This window comes from Mandrillus leucophaeus, unplaced genomic scaffold (genome assembly GCF_000951045.1).
Source record: "Mandrillus leucophaeus isolate KB7577 unplaced genomic scaffold, Mleu.le_1.0 Scaffold14, whole genome shotgun sequence".
Taxonomy (NCBI): Eukaryota; Metazoa; Chordata; class Mammalia; order Primates; family Cercopithecidae; genus Mandrillus; species Mandrillus leucophaeus.
Genome location: NW_012101365.1, coordinates 2,556,605 through 2,573,995, shown reverse-complemented (window position 1 = coordinate 2,573,995; position 17,391 = coordinate 2,556,605). Strand labels below are relative to the sequence as shown.

Here is a 17,391-nt window from a genome sequence, read left to right as displayed (position 1 = left end):
AGAGTTTCTGCCAAGAGATCTGCTGTTAGTCTGATGGGCTTCCCTTTGTGGGTAACCCGACCTTTTTCTCTGGCTGCCCTTCATATTTTTTCCTTCATTTCAACTTTGGTGAATCTGACAATGATGTGTCTTGCAGTTGTTCTTCTCGAGGAGTATCTTTGTGGAGTTCTCTGTATTTTCTGAATTTGAATGTTGGCCTGCCTTGCAAGGTTGGGGAAGTTCTCCTGGATAATATCCTGAAGAGTGTTTTCCAACTTGGTTCCATTCTCCCGTCACTTTCAGGTACACCAATCAGACGTAGATTTAGTCGTTTCACATAGTCCATATTTCTTGGAGGCTTTGTTCATTTGTTTTTACTCTTTTTTCTCTAAACTTCACTTCTCACTTCATTTCATTCATTTGATCTTCAATCACTGATATCCTTTCTTCCACTTGATCGAACTGGTTACTGAAGCTTGAGTAAGCATCACATAGTTCTCATGCCATGGTTTTCAGCTCCATCAGGTCATTTAAGGTCTTCTCTATGCTGTGTATTCTAGTTAGCCATTCATCTAATCTTTTTTCAAGGTATTTAGCTTCTTTGCAATGGGTTCAAACATCCTCCTTTAGCTTGGAGAAGTTTGTTATTACCAATCGTCTGAAGCCTTCTTCTCTTAACTCATCAAAGTCATTCTCCGTCCAGCTTTGTTCCATTGCTGGCAAGGAGCTGCGTTCCTTTGGAGGGAAGAGGCACTCTGATTTTTAGAATTTTCAGCTTTTCGGCTCTGGTTTCTCCCCATCTTTGTGGTTTTATCTACCTTTGGTCTTTGATGATGGTGACACACAGATGGGGTTTTGATGTGGATGTCCTTTCTGTTTGTTAATTTTCCTTCTAACAGTCAGGACCCTCAGCTGCAGGTCTTTTGGAGTTTGCTGGAGGTCCACTCCAGACCCTGTTTGCCAGGGTATCGCCAGCAGAGGCTGCAGAACAGCAAATATTGCAGAACAGTAAATGTTGCTGCCTGATCCTTCCCCTGGAAGTTTCATCTCAGAAGGGTACCCTGCTGTATGAGGTGTTGGTCGGTCTCTGCTGGGAGATGTCTCCCAGCAGAGGTGTTGGTCGGTCTCTGCTGGGAGGTGTCTCCCAGCAGAGGTGTTGGTCGACCTCTGCTGGGAGGTGTCTCCCAGTTAGGCTACTCAGGGGTCAGGGACCCACTTGAAGAGGCAGTCTCTTCGTTTTCAGATCTCAAAATCTATGCTGGGAGAACCACTACTCTCTTCAAAGCTGTCAGACAGGGACATTTAAGTCTGCAGAAATTTCTGCTGCCTTTTTTTCAGCTATGCCCTGCCCCCAGAGGTGGAGTCTACAGAGGTAGGCAGGCCTTGCTGAACTGTGGTGGGCTCCACTGAGTTCGAGCTTCCTGGCTGCTTTATTTACCTACTCAAGCCTCAGCAATGGCAGACGCTCCTTCCCAAGCCTCACTGCCACCTTGCAGTTCGATCTCAGACTGCTGTGCTAGCAGTGAACGAGGCTCTGTGGGCATGGGACCCTCGGAGCCAGGTGCGGGATATAATCTCCTGGTGTGCCATTTGCTAAGACCGTTGGAAAAGCACAGTATTCAGGTGGGAGTGTCCCGATTTTCCAGGTGCCATCTGTCACAGCTTCCCTTGGCTAGGAAAGGGAATTCCCCGACCCCTTGTGCTTCCTGAGTGAGGCGATACCCCGCCCTGCTTTGGCTCACACTCCACGGACTGCACCCACAGTCCGACAAGCCCCAGTGAGATGAACCTGGTACCTCAGTTGGAAATGCAGAAATCACCCATCTTCTGCGTCACTCACACTGGGAGCTACAGACTGGAGCTGTTCCTATTCGGCCATCTTGGAACCTTTAAGGGCAGGGAGGGTATATTGTACAAAGTACATTCACAAGGGCAGGGGAATATCACACAGTACATTAGCACAAGGGCAGGGAGGATGTATTGTCACAAAGTCAATTGATCAGTTAGAGTGGGGCAGGAACAGATCACAATGGTGGCATGTCATCAGTTAAGACAGGAACTGGCTATTTTCACTTCTTTTGTGTATCTTCAGTTGCTTCAGGCCATCTGGATGTATATGTGCAAGTCACAGGGGATATGATGGCTTAGCTTGGGCTTAGAGGCCTGACAAAATTATCTATCACATGTAAAATATATTTCAAAAACAAAAGTAAAATACAGTAGTGCCCTCACATCCATGGTTTCACTTTCCACAGTTTCAGTTACTCTCAGTCAATTACGGTCTAAAAATACTGAACAGAAAATGCCAGAAATAAACAATTCACAAGTTTTAAGTTGCATGCTGTTCTGAGTAGCATGATAAAATCTCACGCCATTCAGCCCCATCCCACCTGGGATGTGAATCATCCCTTTGCCCAGCATATCCAAGTGGTATATGCTACCCACCCATTAGACAGTTAGTAACTATCTCTGTTATTAGAATGACTGTGATGGGTACTGCAGTGCTCATGTTCAAGTCATCCTTAGTTTACTTAATGATGGCCCCAAAGCGCAAGAGGAGTGAAGTAGCAATTCAGATGTGCATACAAGTGCTTCCTTTAAGTGAAAAGGTGGAAGTTCCCAACTTTAAGGGTAAAAAATGGTATGCTGAGGTTGCTAAGATCTATGGTAAGAATGAATCTTCTATCCACAAAATTGTGAAGAAAGAATAAGGGGCTGGGTGTGGTGACTCATGCCTGTAATCCCAGCTTTTTGGGAGGCCAAGGAGAGAGGACTGCTTGAGCCCAGGAGTTTGAGACCAGCCTGGGAAGCATAGGGAGACCCCACCTCTACAAAAGAAAAAATAAAATAAAATTAGCTGGGTGTGACGGTGTACACCTGTGGTCCCAGCTACTTGGAAGACTGAGGTGGGAGGATCATTCGAGCCCAGGAAGTAGAGACTTCAGTAAGCCATGTTTGTACCATGTCTGCATTGCACTTCAGCCTGGGCAACAGAGCAAGACTCTATCTCAAAAAAAGAAAAAGAAGGCATGACGGTTCATGCCTGTAATCCCAGCACTTTGGAAGACCGACATCGGTGGATCACTTTAGCCCAGGAGTTCGAGACCAGCCTAGGCAATATGGCGAAACCCCGTCTCTACCAATAATATAAAAAATTAGCCAGGTATGAAGGTGCGTGCCTGTAGTCCAAACTACTTGGAAGACTGAGATAGGAGAATCATCTGAGCCCAAGAAATCGAGGCAACAGTGAGCCGTGATCACGCCACTCCACTCCAGTCAGAGCAACAAAGTGAAACCTTGGTTTCAAAAATAAAAAAAAGAAAAGAAATAGAAATAGAAATTCAGGGCTTTCTCCTAGTTATCTCTAGCTAGTAACAGGTATCTAGGGTAGACACCATCTCCTGGGCTCCATTTGTCCTGGCACAAATAGAGTTTAATGATAAAATTTACCTCTCCTCACATTGCAGTGGTAAAAATGCAAAACTCTGGGCAATGGAAATAAGGATGGGTGTCCTGGAGGATATGATGAAAGGTAAAATAGAAACTTTGGTGAAAAGCTAATTAGCCCTTACTGACTTGCCGGCTTTTTAAGAGTTTATATTGGATTTAGGTCTTACCAGTCATCATCCTAGGATTTATTTTGGCAACCTCTTATAGAGTAGGAGAGCTAAGCCATGGTTTGATTTGAAAATGCTAGGTCCCTTGGCTAAAATTCCACTTATTCTCATATCATTTTCACCCAAATTCTTAAGACCTAAGAAGTTTATAATGCCTTTAAAAGTACTGAAACATGTAAACAAAAATCACAGGATAGAATAATAATATATGTGTCATTAAAAACATCAAGAACTACGTGAATGCAGAAAGAGAAATAATTACTTCCCACAGGAGATCAGAAAATCTTATAATAGAATTGAAAAGGATCTATGAATTCATCAAATCTAAGGCCCAACAGATGGGCAAAATTCTCCTTACAACACTCCTATCAAGTTGTTACATGTATTTTTTGTGCACAGCCTCTGTGACAGGTAAATGCATGCTCTCAGGAGGCAACCTATTCCATTTTTGAGAAGCCATGTTAGAAAGTTCTGTCTTGTATCCAGCCAAAATCTACCTTCCAATGAATTCTTCCTAATGATCCTAATTCTTCTCACATTAAACAAATGTATTCCCTTTGCTCCATGCCACGTTCTAGATGTTAAAGGAGCAATAACATATTCAACTATCCCTTTAAATATGCAATGTATTGCGCACTGTTCAAGGTAGAGAGACAAATGAAATATGAATCCTGACTTCATAGGCTCTTAAATAGGGAAGATTTTTTAAAGCTTATAAATAATTATAATATATACTATAAGCATAAATGTCAAAAGAAAAGTCCTGAGAAAGTATGGGAGTTCAAAAAAGGGAAAGATTAATTCAATCTATGGAAAAAATCAGTGAAACAGGAAGAGCTTCATAAGGTGGATAACATTTGAGAGAGCACTTGAAGATGGGTGTTTCAACTGAGGAAAGGACACTGAAGTACAGTATAATGGTTACGACCCTGGATGCTAGGAATACATAGCCTGTGTTTGAATCTTAGCTTTGCCACTCTCTAGCCTGATGACTTCATGCAAATTATTTAAACTCTCCATGCCTCTATTTTCTTCTTTTGTAAAAGAGAAAAATCGATATGAAAATTGAATGCACTTGTACATGAAGTGTACTTAGAACAGTGTATTATTATTGAGAAAATAACAAAGGTAGAGTTTGTATAGGCAAGAAGGAATTAAACCTGTTTGGTAAAAGCAAACAGTTTGGTTTAAACACCCTTCCTCTTTTTGAATCTCCTTCCTCAAAACTCAAGTAGCTAGAAATGCTGGCAAAACACCTGGCATGTCATGGGATTTAGCAAATCTTCATGATCCTGCCATCCTCCCTTCCCTTTTTCTCCTCTTCATACTTCTGCTTTGTGCTTCTCCTATAGCACACTGCTTTGTATTATAATTGTTATTTAAATATATAAGTATTTGTATTCTTGTATTATCTGCCTCTTATACACTTCCTGAGGCTAGTAGTTACCTTGTATATCCTAACCCTAGCCCTCAAATCTGGCTATGAATGAGAAGCTCTGGGGGAACTTTGAAAAAATATAAATTGTTTAGGACCAACCCAGACCAAAGAGAATTTCTAAGGGTAGGACAGGAACATATATATATATAATCTTTTTTTTTTTTTTTTTGGAGACAAGGTCTGGCTCTACCACATAGGCTGGAGTGCAGCGGCATGATCTCAGCTCACTGCAACCTCTGCCTACTGGGCTCAAGCTATCCTCCCACCCAAGTAGCTGGGACTACAGGTATGGCCATCACGCCTGGCTAATTTTTGCATTTTTTGTAGAGACAGGGTTTCACCATCTTGCCCATGTTGGTCTCGAACTCCTCAGCTCAAGTGATCTGCCCGCCTCAGCCTCCCAAAATGCTGGGATTACAGGCGTGAGCCACCATACTCAGGCAGGAACATACATTTTTAAAAGCTTCAGGAGGCTCCGAATCGGTCTATGGGTAGACCTCATATTTGACAACCAGTGACCTACAGTACCTAATGATGAGGTGGGTGCACAGTAAGTCACTACTGAACTGATGTTGACTGAATAACAGAAGATCAGGACCTAACACTAGGTTGAAGCCTACTGGAAAGGCACAGAGGCCTTTCTTAAAGGCTTAAAAGGCCAGGCTGAACTATGAAAAAAGGCCAAACTAAAAAAACCCACTTCTAGCTTCAAAGCAATCAATAATCCTTTGTTAGGAGCTTTATCTCAAAGGCACTTTCATGTCCTTTCAGTAGATTGCAGATATTAATATGGATATTTTAAAAAGTAGAGATAGCTAAGAATAAACTAAAGTCAAATTTTACTTATTCCTTTTTTTTTTTTTTTTTCCTGTAGAAACCAGGGTCTCGCTTTGTTGCCCAGGCTGGTCTCAAACTCTTGGCTTCAAGTCATCCTCCTGCCTTGGCCTCCCAAAGTGCTGCGATTATGGGCATGAGCCACCATGTCCAATCTTTATTCATTTAAAACAAGTGATCAGGCCAGGTGTGACAGCTCACACCTGTAATCCCAGCACTTTGGAAGGTGGATCACTTGAGGTCAGTAGTTCAAGGCTAGCCTGGCCAACATGGTGAAACCCCATCCCTACTAAAAATACAAAAATTAGCCGGGCATGGTGACGGGTCCCTGTAATCCCAGCTACTCCGGAGGCTGAGGCAGAAGAATCACTTGAACCTGGGAGGTGGAGGTTGCAGTGAGCTGAGATCACGCTACTGTACTCCAGCCTAGGCAACAGAGTAAAACTTCGTCTCAAAAAAAAAAAACAAAAAAAACCACAAGTGTTCAGTAAGTGTTGGACAGTATATGTAAAAGCACTTTGAAAACTGGAATAAAATATGACATTATTACCTGAACACTAATGTGTTTTTTGTAATATGACCACTGCAAAGTAATCAAAAAAAGCTCAGGTTTAATGTAATTTTCCTGATTGGAGATCTAAAAGGAATTAATGTTTTTAAACTGACAATGAACAAAAGAATACTCAATTCAAATGCTGAAAACTACAATTTTCTTCTATTATGGATAGTGTTATAGCAGCTAGAAACTTTCATCCAGATCTAAACAAAATCAGAAACCAGTATCATGAAGCTTTAATTTTAAAGCTAATTCCCCAATACTGAGTTCCCAACCAAAGCGGCACTGTCTTACAATTAAATTAATACCATTTACAGAAGAGAATCTTACACCCTCACCAAGAGTCTTAACATACTTTGGAACTTAACTTGACCATTTTCTGAATCTCTTAGAATCCTATTGCAGTTTGTTATCCAAGTAACTAGAGAAAAAATGTTTAAGCTACTCATAACTGTCGTTGTGATATAAATTCAAGGAGTCTGAATTCTTTCTTGGGGCACATTACAGCTAATGGCCATGTGCCAGATTTATCAAAATATATCCAAATCCTCAATATGTAGCAAGGAAACATTTACTTTTCAATAATTCCTCATCCCTATTCAGACTACCACTCAAGTCATCAAGATTTATAAGTTTTTTTCCCACAAAATGCTACCCCATCACTAGACATAATATCTCAAAGATTAACGATAAAAGGAAAAATTTATCAACAGTGTAGACTCAAATGTTAGAAAGGGTTATTAAAGGATACTGCAGGAAATGTGAGTCTCTCTTTGAATATTTAAAAACTGAGTAAATTCTATCTTCCTGGGGTGTTTTAGGTTACCTTTTCAGTACCCAGGGAAGAAAAACAGATGACCTGTCAAGACTGGCAAATTTTTTAACATTTAAGAAAAAAATCCAATATTGACAAGACTGAAGGAAAGAGGCACTCTCATACTCTGCTGTTGGAAACATACACTGATACAACCTTTTCTGAAGAAAAAATGGCAATCTCCACTAATTTTTAAATATATACTACCCTTTGACACAATGAGTCCACTGTTTGAAATTTATCCTATGGATATACCTGCAAAAGTATGGAAAGACACAGGTAGCTGGGACCATAGACATGCGCCACCACGCCTGACTAATTTTTGTATTTTTTGTAAAGACAGAGTTTCACCATGTTGCCCAGGCCGGTCTCAAACTCCTGGACTCAAGCAATCCCCCCACCTCGGCCTCTTGGGTAGCTGGGACTACAGGTGTATGCTATTGCTCCCAGTTAAGTTTTTAATATTTTGTAGAGACAAAGTCTTGCTTTGCTGCCCAGGCCGGTCTCAAACTCCTGGCTTCAAGCAATCCTCTCACCTCAGCCTCCCAAAGTACTGGGATTACAGGCATGAGCTATTGCACTCGGCCTTTTCGACCGATGTATCTGTCCTATGTATCTGTCCTATGACCCAGCAATTTCACTCCAAGTTATCAACCCAAGAGAAATAAAAATATATGTCTCCAAACAGACTTGTATACAAACATTCATAGCAATTTTATTCATATAGCCCTAAACAGGAAACAATTCAAATATCCATCCACAAGACAATGGATATGCAAACTGATATATTTCAACAATAAAATACTACTTGGCAATAAAAAAGAACTAACTACTGATAAAAAGAAAAACTTGGATTAATTTTATAATCTGCTGAGTGAAAGAAGCCAAACACAAAAGAATACATACATGTGCTGTATGATTCCATTTATATGAAGTTCTAGGATCAGCAAAACTAATCTACCACAAGAGAAGTCAAACATCTCGGCCTGGTGGTGGTGGAGAGTGAGAGAGAAGTGTTTCAGGGAGGCCAGAGGATTGACTGGAAATAGACAGGCTAGAACTTTTGGTGGTAATAAAAATGTTCTTGATCTTGCTTTGGCTGGTTGCTACCTGGATATATATAATTTTCAAAAACAATTATCAATTTAAAGTATATAATTCAGTGGTTTTTAGTATATTCTCAGAGTTGTGCAACTATCACCACAATCAATTTTAGGACATTTTCATCATCTCAAAAAGAAACTCCACACCTACCCCTTAGTTATCTCTCTCCTGTGTTCCCTAGTCCTAAGCAACCATTAATCTATTTTCTGTCTATATGGATTTGCCTATTCTGGACATGTCATAAAAATGGAATTTAAAAATGTTTTCAAGGTTCATCTATATTGTAGTATATTTCAGTACCTCATTCCTTTCATGGCCAAAAAATATTCCATAGTATAAATACACATTTTGGCCGGACACAGTGGCTCACACCTGGGAGGCCGAGGCGGGCAGATCATTTGAGGTCAGGAGTGTGAGACCAGCCTGGCCAACATAATGAAACCCCGTCTCTACTAAAAATATAAAAATTAGCTGGCCATGGTGGCAGGTGCCTGTAGTCCCAGATACTCAGGAGGCTGAGGCAGGAGAATCGCTTGAACCAGGGAGGCAGAGGTTGCAGTGAACCAAGATTGCACCACTGCACTCTAGCCTCGGCGACAGAGTGAGACTGTCTCAAAAAAAATCTAAAAAAATAAAAATAAATATACCACATTTTGTTCATCAGTTGATGATAGACATCTGGCTTGTTTCCAGCTTTTGACAATGAATAATGCTGCTATAAACATTAGTGTACATGTTTTTGTGAGAACTGTGCATTTTTTTTCCAATTCCCATTTATTTTTGGCTCTTGGAGCAATGTCACCTTTTCAATATGAAAAAAAGCAGCACGTTCAAAATAGAAATTTGAAGTGTAGGATAGAACAAAACCAAGTGTAAGGTGGAAAAAAGCAATAGCAAAAGGAAGATAGGAGACGTTGCAAAAAGATGGAGGAGGGTTCCCCTTTCCTCTGGGGAATGACTCAAACACTGATGTGGCAGTATATACCATCCCAGATAAAGCCAGGGACGTTAATCCTCTTTGGGGGTTAAGAAAAGGTGGAGATTAGGAGGCCATTTCTGGAGGCCTAGGGACCAAGGCTGGTCTCTTTCCCTTCCTTGATCCCCTTATCTAATCAGGGGAAAGGGAGGAATTCAATGTGTGAGAGAGGCAGAGTCAGAGAGGGAAAGATTCCACTTGACAGAGTGGGGCAGACCTCTCCAAAGGGCAGAGCTTGGAGGGAGATTGAAAATGGAGAAAATACTGCTAATACCTCCCTTGAAGCTGAGAAATGGAAAATGGAAGTACCTGGAAATTATGACTTTAGTAGCCTGGATTTCCCTCTCCAAAACTTTTAGGATGGAAAATCCCATCCCCTTCCTTGTAGTGACTTCTACCTGCCACCTTCTACCATCTTTTGCTTTGGGCTTAGGATGGTGGCCATTATTCACGTGGGTTTCAAAACCCAGTGGGTTCTAAATGAGATCTGGATGAGACCCAGCTTCTTACAGATTTTAAAAAGAGGGAAATATTAACCGGACAGATGGAAGGGATGGGCACCAGAAGGAAATACAGGGTTTCCCAGAGTGTCAGAAACCTAGGCTTCCCCGAGTAGAAAGAGAAAGGAAACATTCAACTAACAAGTACTTATTGAGTGCCTACTACATGCTAGGCACTGTTCTAGATCTAGATTTGTGTTTGAGGCAGCAAACACAAATTCTGAGATCTAGATTTGTGTTTGAAAAAAGAGAAAAGGGGCAGGTGAGTAAGATGGCTAAGGGAACTGAGAAGCCTGAGGTGATAGGGGCTCTGCCTTAGGCCTCCTCTTCAGCCTCCTCACTGAAATCCTCCTCCTCTTCGGTGGTGGCATCCTGGTACTGCTGATACTCAGAGATGAGGTTGTTCATGTTGCTCTCAGCCTTGGTGAACTCTCATCTCATCCATGCCCTCACCTGTGTACCAGTGGAGGAAGGTCTTCCAGGGGAACATGGCAGTGAACTGCTCCAAGATGCACCTGAAGAGCTCGTGGATGGCCATGCTGTTGCCAATGAAGGTAACCGCCATCTTGAGGCCATGAGGTGGGATGTCACAGACAGCTGTCTTGATGTTGTTGGGGATCCATTCCACAAAGTAGCTGCTGTTCTGGTTCTGCACATTGAGCATCTGCTCATGGACATCCATCCACAAAGACAGCAGCCACAGTGACATATAAGCTGTGGCAGGGGTCACAGGCAGCCATTATGTTCTTGGCATCAAAGACCTGCCAGGTGAGTTTGGGCACTGTGAGAGCTTGATGCTGCTGGCTTCCACAGCTGGTGAGAGGGCAAAGCCAGCCATGAAGTAGTGGAGACGTGGGAAGGGCACCAGGTTGACTGCCAACTTGCGGATGTCAGCATTGAGCTGGCCAGGGAAGTGGAGACAGGTGGTAACAATGCTTATGGTGGCTGAGACAAGGTGGTTCAGGTGCCCATAGGTTGGTGTGGTCAGCTTCAAAGTACGGAAGCAGATGTCATAGAGGGCCTCATTGTCAATGCAGTAGGTCTCATCAGTGTTCTCTACCGACTGATGGATGGAGAGGTGATGTTGTAGGGCTCGACCACGGTGTCAGATACTTTGGGTGGAGGCACCACACTAAAGATGTTCATGATGCAATCAGGGCACTCTTCTCAGATCTTGCTGATAAGGAGAGTACACATTCCAGAGCCCATTGAGTGGGTCAGCTGGAAGCCCTGCAGGCAGTCACAGCTCTCTGCGTCCTCCTGCACCACATCTATGACTGAATCAACCAGCTCGGCCCCCTCTATGTAGTGGCCTTTGGCCCAGTTGTTGCTTGCCCCAGACTGACTAAAAACAAAGTTGTCTGGTTTAAGCACCTGGCCAAAAGGGCCTGAGCTAGCAGAGTCCATGGTCCCAGGTTCTAGATCCACCAGGAGAGCACAAGGAACATATTTGCCATCTGTGGCTTCACTGTAGTACATGGAGATGCAGTCCAGCTGCAGGTCGCTGTCCCCATGTTAGGTGCTGGTGGGGTCGATTTCACGTTCATCATTGATCACATCCCAGCACTTGGTACCCATCTGGTTGCCACACTGACCGGCCTGGATGTGCATGATTTCCCTCATGGTTAAAATTTATTTTAATTTTTTTGGTCACCTCTAGGTATGCACGGGGCAAGAATATATGTAATTTTTTTTCTCTGCTGGCTGCAGGCTGAAAGGATGGAACGCGCCCCAGAGGCTAGAGCAGCAAGATGCAAACGTGGCAGCAGGAAGGTTCTGAGAAGCAGAACTGTGCATTTTATTGTATAAAAATTAGATCTAAATTTTAATAACAAATATAGATATGAAAAATTATATTGTTACTATAAGGCATGATTTCTGAGTGTTTCAGTGGATGGCAGAACAAAAATATCTAATAATGGCAATCAAGCAAATAATAATAAAAATGTGCTATTTCAGAGGAGAAAAAAGTTGTATGTCAACAAGAACAACTAAAATGAAATATCATATTCATCTCCTAATGAAACAGAGGTTTCCTATATGAATAAGGAAGCTGTCTGAAAGGAGGATTTAAGTCACTTCTTTACACACAAACTCAGTATAACTCTTAAAGGCTTCAGTGATTATACCACAGGAATATTTATTATCACCCGGACGTCTCCATGTCCCATTAGCAACAAAATCAACACGGAAGTATGATCTAATTCTTTTGAGGAATAAAGAAAATAGTTTAGTCTATTTACCAAAGGCAGAAAATAGTTTTTAAATAGTGTCTGTGTAGCATGGGGCACAACATTTACATAGAAATATGGTACCTTGAGGATGTCACACTAGAAAACAAATTTTCTTTACAAATTAAAGAACATTCTTTTCCAGAAATGGTCAAAAATTATATCTTCATACTGTGATAAAAACAAGAGGTTTATTACTGGCAAATAAACAAACAAGAACTAGTTAAGTAGATCCATCATGGCTTCCTTTTGTGGAAATGTTGGGAAGAGAATTCTGGAAGTTATTGTGTTCCTACTCTTTTTGGGGGACTCTACCATATACTTTACATACATATATTTCCTCATTTAATCCACAGAACAGCCTTATAAGGTAGGTACTATATTCCCATTTTATAGAAAAGAAACTAGGATTAACTGGCTAAGCTACATACTAAAGAGAGTGAAGAGGCTAGGTTCACACCCAAGACTTCATTCATACAGAACGTGTACCTATAATTCAGGTACATCCCTTACATATATATCACTTTCCATTCATAGCCACTATTTCTAAAAGTGTATCTGCACTATTATTGCCACTTTCTCACTTATAATTCTTTCTGAATCTCATGTGCTTCCATGCAAAACACTTGTTCAAAATTGCTCCAGGATTGCCAACGACTTAGTAACAGCCAAATCCAAAGGACACTTTTCGTTCTTTATCTAACTTTTGTGGCCTGATCTCTTACTTTTGAAACACTCTCCTTCCTTGGCTAACTGAGCATTCCCTCTCATTATTCTTAAATGGTTCTTCTTCTCTACCTATACCCTTTGATGTCTACTAACGTTTAGGGTTTTATCCTTGATGTCTTGTGCTAGATTTCTTTTCAACTCCAGATTTCTATTTGGTTCTTTAATTTCCTTGCTTGATTTTGTTTGTTTGTTTGTTTTTGTTTTTTTCTCTGTTCCCCAGGCTGGAATGCTGGAATGCAGTGGCACAATCACAGTTCACTGCAGCTTTAACCTCCTGGGCTCAAGTGATCCTCCTGCCTCAGTCTCCCGAGTAGCTGGGATGACAGATGCATGCCACTACACTCAGCTAATTTTTTATTTTTAGTAGAGGGGAAGTCTCACTATGTTGCCTGGGCTAGTTTCGAATTCCTGGGTTCAAGCTATCCTCCCACCTTTGCCTCTCAAAGTGCTGGGATTACAGGTGTGACCCACTGTGCCTGGTTGTCTTTTTCATAATTTCTATTTATTAATATTCTCTATCTGGAGAAACATTGTTATCTTACTTTCCTTTAGTTCTTTATATATGGTTTCCTTTAATATATTTAAAATAGCTAGTTAAAGTCTTTATCTAGTAAGTCCAATGTTTTGGCTTCCTTGGGGATAGTTTCTATTGACTGCTTTTTTTCCTAGGTATATAGGTCACCCTTTATTGTTTATCTGCATGTCTTTATGTTTTTTTGTTGAAAACTGGACATTTTAAATAATATAATGTAGCTCCTCTAAAAATCAATCAAACCCTCCTCTTTCCCAGTTTGTTGCTGTTGTTGCTGTTTATTGTTGTGGTTATTTAGTGAGTTTTCCAAGCTAATTCTATAAAGTCTGTAATCTTTGTCCCACATGGCCACTGAATTTTCTCTTCCCTCAGCTACTGACTAGACAGAGATGTCCTTAAATGACTGAACTAAAAAGTCTCCTGGTCTTTATTGGACCTCTAGCTGCATGATGTGGTCCTCAGCCAGGCATTTTACAATTCTACCTTAGCCTTTGCCTTTTGCTTGTGCAGAGCCCCAAGTTTAGCCAGAGGTGAGCTTAGGACCTTCTCAGGTCTTTCCTGAGCATGTACACAACTCTGACCTTATATATGCCATTAGCCTTCTAGATTCCCAGGAATATATCAGATCTTTTCAAAGTCCGGTATGTACATCTTACTCCCCAACTTTTCCTTTTAAGTTTTTTGTTATTTTGTTGTTTACCCCAATTGGCACCTGAGGTAGCTACTTTGTTGAACAGTTGTGGTTGATTGTTTTTGACAAGTGCCTCTAGGGAAAATACTCTTTGCACTGGGTGAGTTTTCAGTGAGGTGAAATAAAGACAAAGCTTTCAAGTGGGGTTTACCAGGACACCACCAGACAGGGCATATAATGACAGTTCTCTGAGGAAGGGGCTTTGAAAGAGCTCCAACTCTGTTCTGACTTGTTCAGTGCCAGCTAGGCTGCTAATTTTCACCATGACTGCAAGCTGTAGGTTTTCAAGGCTACCGTGGAGCTGCAGAAAGGCGGAGGTGTTAAGGCAGGTGAAAATGCCACAGCTTGTTGCTCTCACAGAGATTATGCTCTTTGTTGTTGTTTTAAGCACCCCCCACCTCCACTCCCAACAGATTGTTGTAAATCCGGTTAATTTTTAAAGTTACAGAAAAAGTTGATCTTGACAATTTTTGCCAGTGTTCTCCAAACTTTTATAAAGGACAGGATTTTTGGATGTTGTTATTTTGCCACTTCCCATAACATCACTGATCATCCCCATAATTTTTAGATTTCTTTGAAAGATACTAGATTGTTTAAAGCAACAATAATAATAGTATATTGTGGGGGTTACAATATACTTAAGAGTAAGTGTATGGAAACAATAACACAAAAGATAGGAGAAGGTAAATAGATAGGCGGCTGTAAAAGTCTTACATTATGTACAAAATGGCATAACACACTATTTGAAGGTAGACAGTGATATATTAAAAATGCATGTTGTGGCCATGTGTGGCCCATGCTGGTAATCCCAGCACTCTGGGAGGCCGAAGCAGGTAGATTGCTTGAGGTCAGCAATTCAAGACCAGCCTGGCCAACATGGTGAAACCCCATCTCTACTAAAAAGAAAATACAAAAATTAGCTGGGCATGGTGGCACAAGCCTGTAGTCCCAGCTACTCGGGAGGCTGAGGCAGGAGAATGGCTTGAACCGAGGAGGCAGGGGTTGCAGTGAGCTGAAATTGTGCCACTTCTTTCCAGCCTGGGCAACAAAGCGAGACTCCATCTCAAAAAAAAAAACAAAAGAAAGAAAGAAAAAAGGAACTACACGGTGAGGTTCCCTTTTTTATTTAAAATTTTTTATTAAAAAAAAAAAGAAAAAGAAACTGCATTGTACAAGTTTGTCGTTTTATAATTAAGGAATTAAAAGTTAAAGTGATTGATAAAAATAGTTTCACACAGCCAGCCAGTCAACAGCAGAGCCATAGTAAAATTCTTACTTTATAAATTCTAGTCCCGTTGTCTCAAGAGAAAATAATTTCCATGCAATGTCAACCAAGTATACAACTACATATAAATAACATGCTCATTTCAAATGATTCTTATTTAGCAAGTCCAGTAAGATCTCTACTTGGAAACATCTTGAATTTAGTTTTAATTAATTCAAATTCTCATCAATTAATCAAGATTATTTAAGTGTGCTCTACTTAATGGAACATCAAAAATATTGCAGCTAAACAATCATGTAGAGCACCAGCTACCAAGTTCAAAGAATATAATATTTCATTCAAATGAAAGACTAATTCGTTCACACTTAAGGAAAAAATGATTTAAAAATGTATGAAATCTGTATGTAGTATTACCTGTAGCTCCTAGTGGGTGTCCCTTTGAAATCAGTCCACCACTAGGATTTATAACCCACTTTCCTCCATATGTATTATCTCCTCTATCAACCAGTGTTGCACCTTGTCCTATAGAAGAAAAAATAATATTTACAAACGTTAATAGTAACAATAGAACAAATGATATGCTTTTATAAGATTTCCATATAGCCAAGAATTTCTTGGAGCAAATATTTCTTAACAGTTCAAACTAACAACAATTTGACATAAGCACTTTCAAAAGTAATAAATACTTACAATTTCAGAACATTTCCTGTATGAAACAAAAGCTCCTATTAGTTCCATAGAGCTCTCTGGCTTCCAAAATTGCTCTAAATATGGTAGAGATTCAGAGAACTAGGAGAATAGAACTGAAATGGATATAATGCTATAACTAAAATAATTATGTCAGCTTTTTTGCCAAAATGCATAATTTTGCTAAAATGTGTTCTTTTCTATTTTCAACTGTACTGCTATATACTATATAAGTATTTTTAATAAATATGAAAAAACAGGAGAAAAAAGACACTTTCATAAAATGAAGACAAATGTCTGAAAACACTGTTGAGCCACAAAAGTAAGGTTAAAAAACAATTACTTCATGTGCTCGGTGGCTTCAATATTCCTGTCAATTTCCTGGTCATTTGGTCATTCTCCCAGATGGTTAAGAAGTAAATAAAAATGTATGTATTGTATAAAATTGTCTTCCACATCATATTTACGATAAAGTAATAAGATGTGGACACTCCAAATAATGACAATAATGATGGTGGTGATGCTGTCAAAGGTAGCGAATAGCTTTTGAGCACTCACTCTGGGTCAGGTCTTGTTCTAATTATTGTCTGTATACACAGTCAGCATCCACAAGTTCCACATCATGGATTCAACCATCCACAGATCAAAAATATTCAGAAGAGGCCGGGCACCATGGCTGATGCCTGTAATCCCAGCACTTTGGGAGACCGAGGCAGGTAGATCACCTGAGGTCAGGAGTTCGAGACCAGCCTGGCCAACATGGTGAAACCCCATCTCTACTAAAAATACAAAAATTAGCCAGGCATGGTGGTGCACCCCTGTAATCCCAACTACTCAGGAGGCTGAGGCAGGAGAATCGCTTGAACCTGGGAGGCAGAGGTTGCAGTGAGTCAAGGTCGTACCATTGCACTCCAGCCTGGGTGACAAGAGCAAAACTCTGTCTCAAAAATACATATATATATATTCAGAAGAAAAAAATTACAAAAAGCAAAACTTCAATTTGTATGTGCTGAGTACTACATTGAATCCATGAGAATGAAGTGATGTGTAGTTATTATAAGTAATCTAGACATTATTTAAAGTATACGGGAGGATGTGCATAGGTTATATGCAAAAATTATGCCATTTTATATAAGCAACTTCCATGGATTTTGGTATCTGTGGGAGGTCTTAGAAACAACCCCCCACAGATACTGAGAGATGACCATATTTATATAATTTAATACTCAATCCTATGAAGTAGGTGCTATCATTCTCATTTCTGAGATGAGAAAACAGACAGAGATATTAAGAAATCAGCCAAGGCAACAGCAAGAGATCCAGGATTAATACTCAGGCACCCTGGCTCCACAGCCTGTGTTCTCAGCTAATATATTATATTGCCTTCAAAAACAAAAGTTCCTCTGTTGGTAAAATGAAATACATTAATCACAGGATTTTAGATGACTGACACTTCTAATTTGGCTTTAAATCTAGGT

At 40.5% G+C, this 17,391-nt stretch overlaps 1 protein-coding gene and 1 pseudogene across 1 annotated transcript in view; both read right to left on the bottom strand.

Moving 5' to 3' along the window:
- Window positions 1-17,391, bottom strand: part of SCP2 (sterol carrier protein 2) — a 144,252-nt gene that overhangs the window by 46,510 nt on the left and 80,351 nt on the right. Inside the window, exon 10 of the mRNA XM_011973780.1 lies at window positions 15,641-15,748. Within this exon, the coding sequence (XP_011829170.1) occupies window positions 15,641-15,748 (108 nt within the window). The remainder of the gene's footprint in view (window positions 1-15,640; window positions 15,749-17,391) is intronic.
- LOC105534868 lies at window positions 10,066-11,441 on the bottom strand (annotated as a pseudogene).